At 34.8% G+C, this 13,041-nt stretch overlaps 1 protein-coding gene across 1 annotated transcript; it reads left to right on the top strand.

Moving 5' to 3' along the window:
- Positions 1-8,838: 8,838 nt before the first annotated feature.
- LOC111062650 lies at positions 8,839-12,102 on the top strand. The gene is made up of 3 exons (XM_039443559.1): positions 8,839-9,077; positions 10,478-10,738; positions 11,926-12,102. The coding sequence occupies exons 1-2, from the start codon at positions 8,900-8,902 to the stop codon at positions 10,732-10,734; spliced, it is 435 nt and encodes a 144-aa protein (XP_039299493.1). The 5' UTR covers positions 8,839-8,899; the 3' UTR covers positions 10,735-10,738; positions 11,926-12,102.
- The last annotated feature ends 939 nt before the right edge of the window (positions 12,103-13,041 follow it).

The raw sequence follows: 13,041 nt of genomic DNA, 5'->3' as shown, positions 1-13,041 counted from the left end.
TTCACTTCCTGTTTGATTGACAACCATGATGACAACAACCATGTTGATTGACAACCTGTTTGATTTCGTTTAAATGTAAGTTTTTGAGTGTTTTTAATCTATCCGTGTCATGTATATACTGTTTATATTTATATTATAAAACTTTAAAGTGGTAATATATATCTCTATACTTATAAAAGGCTAAGCCCCGACAGACTGTAATCACACCACAGCCCAAACTACTGAGCCTAAAAACTTGAAATTTTGCACAATTGTTCATGGTAGCCTGAAAACATCCACTAAGAAAGGATTTTCAGAAATTTGCCCCCTGAGGGAGCTGGGCCCCCCCCCCAAAATTTTGTACTTTTTAACCGCTCATTGCACAGCAAAGTCATGAGGAACTTTTTTGTTCAGCTACGAAAAAAAATTAGATCTATGCAGAAAAATTTCGATCAGGAGCACAGGGGGGTCCAGGAGAGAGCATTTTTCGAAAATTTTTATGTAAAATCACACTACAGCTCAAACTAATTGTCCTACAGACTTGAAACTTTGCACAAATATTCTTCAAACATGCTAGACGCGCACTAAGAACGGATTTTTAGATATTTTGCCTCTAAGGATTTCAAAGGATGAAAAAGGATCCTATTAAGTGAGGTTATGGACATGGTAAGGAGAACGCCATATGGAAATGGGATAATTTATTTATTGACATGTGATATTCTAACATATGTTGTAATCATTGAAAATAACAAAATAATATGATAGAAATTCAAAAAAGAACATCTGTTCTACTATTGCTTTCTACCTGATTCCACTTAACCTCAATAATATTGTTCTGATAATGGATAAATATGTTTAATAATATTATTATTACTAATATAATAAAAGTATTGTTTTGATAATTAATTATTATGATTGATATAATAATAGTATTGTTTTGGTAGTCAATAAATATTTTTATTTTCATTAACTCTGTATAATATAATGGTGAATGTGAAACAGCTGCATCAAAGAAATTATCTCAAAAACATATGTTTAGGAAAACCATAGTTTTAAACTTTGTTTTCCTGATGCAATGTATAGGCCTACACGTGGCTTGGATTATCAATTTTTCAGCTAGAACAGTTTTTTGAGACTGCTAAATAAACGTCTGCAGTTTTATCAATGCTGTATCGGCAATATGAAAACGCATGCAGTTAATATGTCTTTAATTAAAGGTGTTGATATTTACATGATAATTATTTTCTGCCATTTTTATTTAATTACAATTTCAAAATTATTCAAGCCTTGATGGAATGATTGACTCACTGTACAGTCAGTCGAAAATTTTAATATTGAAATGAGGGGTATTTTGGCAAGCTGAACAAAAAAATAAGGTCCTATGCTCTTTTTCGATATTTATGTAAATGAAAAATGAGTCTTGTGGGTTGTCAAAGCTCCCCCTGGAAGGGCAACTATTCATTTTATCCTATCTTTTAGTGAAATAACAATGATTTCTTGCCAACAAGAATCGAACTCTTTGTGAATTTAGATAAAATATGACCTACACTTTGGACTTATATAATTATATTTTCAATCTCATTATCATGAGGCAAAGGTACAATACTAGAAATAGCACGTGTTAAGATGCCTGTAGGTGTGAGAAGTGTGACAACTCGGACTTTATTATCCGCACCAGGATGTACCTCAAGGATTCTGGCCAACCTCCAAACTGATGGTGGTGTGCCAAGATCTTTCAAAATTACAATGGTATTGATCTTGACATTTTCTGAGGAGGAGGTCCATTTCTGTTTTTTCTGCAGAGTAACTAGGTACTCCTGGGACCACCTATTCCAAAACAATTGTGTTGTAGCTGCTAGGTGGCGCCAACGAGAAACATGGTCTACATGTTTGGTGACTGGTTGAGTGAATGGTAAGGCAGTTAATGGATGACCTACCAAAAAATGCCCAGGAGACAAGTAAGAAAAATCATTGTGATCCTCTGTAAGAGGTACCAGAGGTCTGGAATTCATAATAGCTTCAGTTTGTGCTGCAAATGTAGATAACTCTTCAAAATTCAATGTCCTTTTGAATGTAGTCTTATGCAATGTGTGCTTGAAATTTTTTATGGCATTTTCCCAAATTCCACCGAAATGTGGAGCTCGGGGTGGGATAAAATACCACCGAATATTCAATGAAGATGTAACACCATGAATATCATTCTGAAATTTTTGATGAAGACAATAGCTGGAATAATTCCTTCAAATCATTGTTAGCACCATGGAACGTGGTAGCATTATCTGATGAAATGGTATGAGGAATGCCACGACGTGCTACAAATCGAATCAATGCAGCAATGAATGCATTTTGATGATAGTTCAGAAACAATCTCTACATGTATGGCTCGAGTTACCATACACATAAACAGAGCTAAGTAAGCTTTGCTGAAAGTTTTTGATTTAGGCCCTCCCAAACGGATTGAGATAGGACCTGCATAATCGATACCACAAGTATAGAATGGGAAGTCAATTTTTGTGCGCAAATGTGGGAGTTGCCCCATTATTTGCTCAGATCTGATAGTGGAAAATCGGAAACACATTTTACATGTCTTGAGAACTCTTTTGATGGTTCGACGAGTAGAAATGATCCAGTATCTTTGGCGAAGACTAGCCATAGTTGATTGGACACCAGCATGCCTTGAACGACGATGATATGCTACAATCAATGCATATGTGAACTTATGTTTATTGGGTAAGATGATCTGATGTTTTGTGTCATAAGGTAAGTTAGTCAATTCCAAACGACCTCCAACCCTCAACACACCCTGATTATCAATAAAAGGAGTGAATGGATGTAATGTACTGTTTGGGCTAAGCTCACTGTTGGAATTCAGCTCCTTCAAATCAGAGGAAAAGGCATCAGCCTGTACAGCCTTGATTAAACAAATTTCAGCATTGTTGATTTCATCTACGGATAAAAATTCATTTTTCCTATCATCAGGATGCTGCAAATTATGAAGATAGCGTAATACATATGCAGCAGAGCGAACCATTTTATGATAATTAGAGCACCTTACAAATAAATTAGACAATACAGATTGATTAAAATTAATAACTAAAAAAACACGAGTAGATTCAGACAATAATACATTTGATGAAAATGAGTCCCATGACTCCCTTGAAGATGATAACCATGATGGACCTGACCACCACAGTTTGCAATTCATTAATTCAAGTGGAGAGCAACCTCTTGAGATGAGGTCCGAAGGATTATTGGATGTGCGAACATGATTCCAATGAAATGATGAGGTAGACTCTTGAATTTCAAAAATACGAGTAGAACAAAAGACATTTTTCCTATCAGGAGGTGTTTTGATCCAATCACACACAGTTTGCGAGTCAGACCATAGGAAGACATTGGAGATTGGTAACTTAATAGCATTCAATACCTTGTTGATTAGCCGAGACAATAAATGTGCAGCGCATAATTCCAGTTTGGGAATAGACAATGCCTTAAGAGGTGCTACACGAGATTTTGAGCATAGTAGGTGGACCTTTATTCCATTACTTGATACAGAACGAACATATATACAAGCTCCATATGCCTTGAGGCTGGCGTCAGAGAAGCCATGCAATTCAAAGGTAGAATCAGTATCAGCACTGATTACACAACATGGAATATCAATATTAGAGATAGAATGCAGCTCTTGAAGGATTTTCAACCATTTACTCAATAGACCTGTAGACCTGGGGGTAATGAATCATCCCAGCCTATACGGGCTAACCATAATTCTTGGAAAAGAATTTTAGGAGCAATGACAATAGGTGATATTAAACCTAATGGATCAAATATTGACGCAATGCAGGAAAGAAATTCCCGTTTAGTGGAAGTTGTTTTGTGTGAGATCTCTCCAACACTTGATGAAATTGATAGCATGTCAGAAGTGGAATTCCAAATAAGGCCTAGGGCCTTTGCAACAGTATCATTACTGTCGGCAACTGCTTTAGTAGATGATGTCTCTAGAAGATGTGATGGAATAGTACTGAGAAGATCTGTAGAATTGGACATCCATTTTCGAAGTTGAAAACCACCCTTTTCAAGAGTGCTGATCAAATTTTTTGATACAGTAACTGCCTGCTCAAGAGTATTACAGCCAGATATTAAATCATCCACGTAGAAGTCGTTTTTGATGACTTGAGACACTGAGATGTCATCCCTTGCTTCCATATCAGCAAGTTGAATTAGTGTGCGCGTTGCCAAGAATGCTGCAGGACCAGAACCATAAGTCACAGTATTAAGGCGATATTGTTCTACTGGTTTATTGATGTCATCACGCCAGAATATGCGGTGTAGATCACGATCAGCTGGATCTAGGAGAATCTGCCTATACATTTTTGCAATATCAGCTGCAAAGGCAATAAGATGAGTACGAAAGCGCAGAACAGTTTCAAAGAGCTCTGGCTGAACAGTATGCCCTATATGAAGAACATCATTTAAGGAAACACCAGTAGAAGTTTTGGCAGAACAATCAAAAACTACTCGAAGTTTTGTAGTAGTAGAATCAAGTTTAAAGACAGGGTGATGTGGGATGTAGTACACCCCTTGATTCTCTGTGGGCTCATCAACTTTAGTCATGTGTTGTAGTTCCTTGTATTCTTCCATGAAGGCCACATATTGAGATTTCAATTCATTATTCCTTGCTAATCTTTGTTCCAGCGATTTGAATCGTCTAAGTGCTTGAAACTTGGACTCACCCAGAGTATGAAATGATTCCCTTTTTAGGGAGTGATACAATGAATCTACCATCCTCCTGGCGATGAGTGTGCTCTTCATAATGCTTTTCTGAGAAAGCAATATCATCAGGTGGTGGAATCTCCACAATTACACTTTTGAGAGCCCAGAATTTTTCAAGTTGGCAAGGAGTGTTTGATGAAACTGTTGACAAAAAATTGGATACATGAGAAATTGGAACAGATGAGCTGGGTACCTTACAAGAGCCAAAAATAATCCAACCCAACCTTGTGCTCTGGAGAATGGGTGCATCTTTGGAAATGACAATCTGTCCTGCTGACAAGACTGAAGCAAAAACGCCAGCGCCGAGAAGAAGATCAATGTTTTTAGCCTTGAAAAAGTTAGGATCAGCCAGTGAAATGTGTGATGGAATTTCAAGTTTTTCTATTTCAATTCTGGAATTTGAGAAAGAAGATGGAACTTTATCAATGACAATACAAGATTCTTCAGTAGACCATTGTTGGTCTGTAGATTTGACAAGAATTGAAAGAACATAAGTTGACTTTGATTGGTTGCCACCAATAGAATGAATAGTTGTTTCAGTACTGACCGCTGGTAATGCAAGCTTATCAGCCAAATGTTGTGAGATAAGGTTGCAATCCGAGCCACTGTATAGCAATGCAACACATTTAATCAAATTTCCTTGTGAGTCCTCAACAAAAACTTGAGCTGTAGGAAGAAGAGGAACACTAGCTTGCTGAAATAGACAAACTGAGGATGCAACATTTGAATGTACATTATTATCTGATGAAACCATGCTCCTCTCATTTAATTGAGGAAGGACTGCAACAGATGAAGATGAAGCCTTTGAATGATTGCCAATAATGGAATTTTCAACTGATGATTTTTTCACTGACGAATGAATATTGTTAGAAGTAACTTCTTTACCTTTTTGTTGATTCTGTCCCGAACCTAGTGAATGCAGAATAGAGTGGTGTGCCTTACCACAATGAAAACAAGATTTTGTAGAACAACCATGATTAGGAACATGTGGTTTGAGACAATTGAAGCAAAGGTTTTTGCTTTTGACAGCATTCCAACGGTCAGAAGGCTGTAATTTGAGCAATTCATTACATTTATAGGCCATGTGATTTGAGCCTTTACAGAAAGTGCAATTGGTTGTCAAATATGAAACATTTTTACATTATTTTGATTACTTGATTGAAAGTGATTAACTTTTGATTGCTTGGAAGCAAAATTAGTTGCGTTACTAGAGTGAATAGTTGTTGAATTGTTAGCACTGGATGCAACTGCATCCATAACTTTACATTGTGCTTCCAAGAAATTCCAAAACTTCTCAATTGTTGGAATACTGTCAATAGGAACTGATTTCTCCCATTCCTTAACAGTGTTAGAGTCCAATTGCGACAACATTTTATGCATATACAATAAGTCGGTGAGATTCTTAAGTTCAAGTGCCTGAAGGGCAGCAATATGTGATTTACAAAAATCAATGAATGCACGCAATGATTGTGCACAGTTACGTTTAACTGCAGGTGGAGACTCAATGGCAGTGATGTGGTTTGTTGCAATGAGTCGTTTATTGTCATATCGCTCTTCGAGCAATTTCCAGGCTACTTCAAACCCTTTTTCATTGGCATCAATATGTTCCACTCTTGCTAGAGCTTCACCACTCAATGTTTGTTGTAAATAGAAAAATTTCAATGTGCTACTAATTTGCTCCTGACTACCTATCATGTGCATAAATGCACTGGAGAATGCCTGCCATTTTGAGAAGTTTCCATCAAAATGAGGGAGAGGAATTTGGGGCAAATTAAAATTTGCATGCTGTGATGCAGTAGTAGCAGGTTGTACTGATTGTTGTGAAACAAGATCATTTCGAGTGTTAGTTATTTTAGCCTCAAAAGCTTTCAATGCAGCATTTGCTTTAGAAATGAATAATATGAACCTTTTAATTGTTTCAAAGTGTGATTCCTTGTCAAATGATACATTTTTGTGTTGTATTTGTTCATGAATTTTCTTGTATTTATCTCTGAGGAGATCAACTTCATTTTTAATGGTAAGTAAGTGATAATATGTTGCTTCATCATTTACAATAAAATTTGGATACTCTGTGAAGAACCAGTTAGCTTCTTCTAGTAAATTGTTCCTAGAATTGATAAGAGCAGAATGCTCAGACCCTAAATCTGGGGACACTGAACGTGAGTCACTGGGAGGAGGGGATGTAGCCATTGTTACAAAAAAGGTATTGATAACAAAAGAAAATTCTCATACGACCTTCACTGAGATTATCACTGCACTTTCACTGACACCTGTGCTGTGGTTGTGATGTAATTGTGATTAATGCTGGCTTGTGTATGGTCGCGCAACTTGTCCAACTGATACATGGCATGGACAGCTTGGCCACTGAATGGTATGTCTCATTGGCAACCCCTCGTCCACAGCAACCCTCAGTCCAGGTTACAAGGTACATGGGCGATTGAGTACACATGAAAAGAAACAAAATTACAAGATTAATAGGAGATCCGGCCGGGCGGAGGACCAATTTATATTGTTTCTGAGTCCGAATTCTGGTTGCTAGTGGATCAGTATAGAGCGGCTGGTCAATGTGATGTAAATATTTTGCTTATTGGTCATTGACCCAGATACAATATAATTTTAATAATGAGGACCACCGTCTTTGTTTCATAAAAGACGGAAAAATTATTACTAACATGAATAGGTTCTTGGAGAAAAAATACCAAGTGAGCAATATATAAATGTATTGAAATAGAAATGGCAGAACAATAATTTTTGATAGTGAATACAAGTAGCTCAAAAATCATACAGCATTAAGGTTGATAACAAATTGTCAAGTTCAGTAAACATAAAAATTTATATGGAGAAACAGACAATTAAGATAACTGATAAACATCAAGAATCATTAGAGGCAGTTCAAAATCAATAACCATTGAGGTTTAATATGGAAAATTTATAATTGATAAACATCGAAGTTTAGTAGAGACAATTCAGATAAGATACACTGAATCTATGGTAATTCACACTTACAAATAACTTGAATACTAATCATAAGAATACAATACAATAATGAGCTTGAAAAATACTGAAATTGGATTTAAAATGTGATGAATTTAATATTTATAGAATTTGTAGATTACAAGATATTGTAATTGAACAAAATATATTTGATGCAATAAAAATTGCTTGTTTGTTTTATAATCCTAAGTCAATAAATTGTGATGATCAAATAACTAGCCTAAAATTGCTTGTTTGTTTTAAAATCCTAAGTCAATAAATTGTGATGTACAATATTTTACCAAGTAACCAATATTTTAATATGTTAAGTGATTATGCAATAGTAAGTTGCATCATGAACAAGAAAAGATTATGTTCTGACAACATTCATGATTGAAAATTCAAATACTGAACTGAATGATTGAAAACATTACAATAGGTTGTCATAGTTATTCTTGTTTCATACAAAAATCTGACCTATGATGAAGCAACAAAAAATCAAAAATAGCCTAAGTGAATAGATCCAAATAATAAATGAACTCAACCCTAACCTTATTTAAGGGATAGGAAGATAAAGGTAATTAGCAAATACAAAGATGGTAAAAATATGCAGTTACCTAGGGTTTCAACATGATAGTGGTGTTCAAGTTGGCTCCAGGAAATAGTCAAGGTAGGCTTGCTTGAAGTATGGGTATACTGTCCGTGGTGAATTGATGCGGATTTCCAACACTTGTATGGATAGGATGATTGGTTATAGCACATTAATAACTCCCAGTTCGTTTGGAAACATTGAAAGATCCTCCAAGAAAATATTAATCACTGTTCAATATTTGAAGAGCTAACTTTAGTTGAATTGTCCAGTTCATATGGAAACTGAGGTAGGCCTAAGCAAGTGTGTGGCTACCAGTTTAAACACAACAGTCAAGTAAAGGCAGGGCATTACCAAACATTAGTAAGTTACAGTTCGAAATCAAGTTTAAAAGAAGATTCAATATGATATTGAAACAGATTCATTAATAGCAACAAGGCACGTCAATCCAAGTTTTGGATTGGAAAGGTGGTAGTTTTGCCACACCTGCCAGCACAGAGAGGACCTCCTCATAGCAACCGAGTTCCTCCCTTCTCAATAGTTGATGGCCTAAATGCAATCATAGATTACATTAATGAGGGAGAGATGGATGCTCGGTTGCAGAACTTAACAGCTTATGTGAGGAGATTCTGGGTGGGTGTGATTGGCGTGGAGTCATTGTCTACTTTTGGTTGCGCCAGGAGGACCAACAATGACCTCGAGTCATTCCACGCCAAACTTCTCTGTGCGTTTGGCGTGAATCTCGACATATGGAGCTTCATAAGTAAGTGATACATTATTATTGGGTCGATTGAATGAAACCTAGAATCAAGCGACTAGCACCTAGTCATTACTTCTTCCTATATTATTGATAAAATTTTGTTGTTTTGAATTAAGTGGTAGTACTGTAGGCTACTATAGCAAAGACAAAAAGATCATGTGCTAATATTTTCTGTATGATGTAAACAGCACGAAAATAATTTGTGGAAATTGGAACGTTGCAAAATACGTATTGATCAACGTTGTCCACAGATAAATAAGAATAGATAATTAATCGATTATCATAAAAAATTATTAGTATCCATGTCAATACCTTTTTGCATAAGCAAAACTAGTTTCGTGCACTCATAAAATTCCTGGTTCCACCTAGGCCTAGTTAATGCTAGCCAACCTCATTCAACCGATTCCAAATTGGAATTAGCAACTGCTCTGGGTTTTATTCAATCAATTTATTTTTAGGCACTCTATATATTTATAATAGTTAGATAAAAGAGCAAAATGACAATGATTCATTCTATCACTCACTCATAATCAACAGAACTAAAAATCTACTGGACCAAATAGGCTCAAATTCAACATAGTTGGCCAACTAGAGGCGCTCTAAGAACAGATTTGAAAAATTTCCAGAGATTTTTCCAGAGAGGCACCCAAGAACAGCATTTTTCCAACGTTTTCTCAGCTATTTCAAGAACTAATTGGCAAAAAATGTTCAAATTTGATACACAGGCTCTGCTGAGGTATGAAAATGTTGTATTGGTAGGGTTTTGAAATAACGCCCAAGTTCCGACCAAGATCAGCGCTTTTTGAGCATTTTTCCTGCGTTTTCTGGGCGGAGCCCACTGGCTAGACAGATGAGTCATCCGGCTAGTTCAATATGAATTCATAGTTAAATTCGAGTTGTTGTTGGATATTCAATTAAAGTAGATAGGCTGTCGATGATATTAATAGATAGGTAGAGGATGCCTTCTGGTGTATTTTATTCTGTGTTGCTCATAGTGCCATGCCATGTTGTATCATCTAATCATTGACAAACAAGTTTACATCCCCCCCCACTCATAGTTCATATGACTCATCTTATCTTAAACTCCTATATTATAAATTGACAATTGATTATTGTTTACGAATCACTACCGTACCGTACTAAACATGAAACAAATTGATTATAATAATAACAATTATTATTATTATAATTAGGTATTTGATTTTAATGAAACAAATGTGTATTCCAAAATCATTCAGCTTGCGTTCACGCCAATTTGAATCTGCACTTGATCAAATATACAGCTGCAAGATCAATAAAAAAGTGGTTCAACTGATGAGAGCACAGTAGTTATTTCAAGTCCTTTGAAGTTTGCAATTGTTTAAAATTTTCTTGTAATAAGTTTTGAATTAATTGCTTTTTAGGAAGGCTCCAGTTAATAGAGAGAACCTCCTATGACAATCTCATTAGAGTACATAGAGAGATTGCGGTCAACCGACCGAAAAAAGACAAAGTTACTCGCGATGTCAAGAAGGCGATCCGTCGTCTTATAAACGGCGAGATCACAATAATACACTTTCTGAGTGCAGTGGCTCATGGTGCCGACAACATTATCAATAGGCCACTGCCTCAGAATGAGTGGTTCCTTCTTGACATCGCTGGAGAGGAAGAAGTAATGTGAGAAGGTAAGAGTCAGATTGGCTAGATAACCATTACAATCAATGGTCGACAGCCAAAAAGTTACATATTACTTGTACCTTAATTTTAGTATGTGGAAATTATCATTTATATTAAAGCGACAGAGTAATTTTTGAATAGTTATTTTTCATTTCAAATGGGACCCCCGATGAATCCTGATGTCATAATAATTATTCTTGTGAAAGAAATATTTAGCTGTATCCATAATTTTTACCAACTCTGCACTAGTGACACCCTGGGTTGGAGAACTCACTCATGAAATGTTGTATTGTAATTTTTGAAACGCGCAACTTTTAATTATACAGAGTTGATTGAAATTATGAAAACAGCTAAATATTTCTTTTACAAGAATTATTTGAAAGGATGTTTCATTGGGGATCATATTTGAAATAAAAAAATACTCTTTCGCTTCAACATCTTTGTCCCTCATATGAATCGAAATTCATTTTTTTTTTTAAATGAGAAGATGGTCATGTGATACATGATTTCAATACAGAGTTCCAAGAGAAAACCGCACATTGATATCTCAATCAGTATCAATTTTTTGATGTAAAAGTTGCAAATTAGCTGAAATCATGTGTCAGCCCAAGAAGGACTGTCTGTGTGACAGCTCCCAAATAGCCTCAGCTGATGTTATGAATGAATGGAAAAACTGTAGTAATTGCATGCAATGAATTCTTCAGCTGGCTTAATGATGAATAACAACAAATGTTTTTCTTGAGCAATTTCAATGTTATTTGTTATATCCTGAAAAAGGACGAAGGAGTCGGTAAATTTTGTTGTCCAACGAGCTTGAGCTGTAAAGAGTCGAAGAGTATGTGTTCATAATTTGAAGTTGATTGATCAAATCTTTCAAAAGTTATTGTTGAATATTCACACAGACGCACAACGACTTTGGCCTTGAGTTGAGAGTAAAAACTCGCTAATGCTCGATTAAATATTTTTTATGGATTCTATGTGCATTTTTATTGATTTGTATGCATTTTCTATATGCATTTTAGTGTGATGTTACTATAATTATATAAATGTCCTAAATATTTATTGATAATCTACAGATGTGGTTCAATCAGACTAAACATGTGATGATATGATGTTAGGAACTCCTGACTCAAACTAATATTACTGTGTTCATTCAAATAACTGATTAAAAAATAATTAATTTTCATCTTTTCAGGTTGACCGTATCTCCAGAAGAGGTTGTAAATATTAGGTAGATAGGAAATATTATTAGGATAGATCTGTAAATATTAATGTATTATCTCCAGAAGAGGTTGTAAATATTAGGTAGATAGGAAATATTATTAGGATAGATCTGTAAATATTAATGTATTAATATATAAATAAATAAATTGCAACTTGAAAATTATGTAGAATATAAAGACTTTTCATTTCTGTCATTAAAATAAAAACACCTTGTGTGACTAATTTGTTTCAAATTTTCGATGTAGTGTTTTTTCTCACATGAAAAATCACTGTTGTTGGGTCTAGTCCAACAAGGAAAGTTCAGACTTGATCATTGTTGAAGCATTGTCCAGATGCTGCATTACAGATCTGACTCGACTAAAATTATAAAAATTATAATGTACAACAGACAGCATTGGAATATTCAAGAAATAGATTGAGAGTCATAAGAAAATATGGACTAATGTGAATAATAGTGCTTACTATTTAATTTATAAAATCTATCACTTTATTTTTTAATCACACAATATAATACAACTTGGATAAAATATAAAAATGAAAAATATAAATGAATGTTTAAATATAGATTGAAATACAAACCTCAGTACCCTTTTAAATTATTTTATCACAACATGATTCGGATATTAAATACCATTTTCAAGTTTGAAAATGGCATTTAATGTACGAATCATGTTGTGATAAAATAATTTAAAAGAGTACTGAGATTTGTATTTCTATTTATATTACAAAAAGCCCTAAAGAAAAAGACAAATGAGTGTTTATATGTGATTGAGAAACTACTAGACCAATTATTATGAAAGTTTGGGAAAATGTTGTGTGAATAAGTCTTAAGTCTAGTAACACACACATCAATTTTTGAACTTACGATTTTATGCCATCCTAATAAATTTGATTAAATTGAACAAAATTTGACAAACATATATTATGATGTGATCATGAGTTTGTCAAGCTCCTGGTAGAGTTTATAAGGACGAAAAAAAATTGTTCATTCAAAAATTGATGTGTGTGTAGTTTAGACTTTGGACGTTCGATAAAAATTGTTGAAATTTTTATTGTACAACCAAAACTTGAAGTAGCTTTTAGACAC

This window comes from Nilaparvata lugens, chromosome Y (genome assembly GCF_014356525.2).
Source record: "Nilaparvata lugens isolate BPH chromosome Y, ASM1435652v1, whole genome shotgun sequence".
NCBI classification, from domain to species: Eukaryota; Metazoa; Arthropoda; class Insecta; order Hemiptera; family Delphacidae; genus Nilaparvata; species Nilaparvata lugens.
The sequence above is the reverse complement of the archived record's forward strand: the minus strand, read 5'-3'. Positions and strand labels throughout refer to the sequence as shown.

What these genes read in the sequence shown, in the direction of transcription:
- LOC111062650 (XM_039443559.1), top strand. Translation starts at nt 8,900, where the DNA reads ATGGATGCTCGGTTGCAGAACTTAACAGCTTATGTGAGGAGATTCTGG. An exon ending in CGACATATGGAGCTTCATAA is followed by an intron (nt 9,078 to 10,477) that starts GTAAGTGATACA and finishes ATTGCTTTTTAG; the next exon opens with GAAGGCTCCAGTTAATAGAG.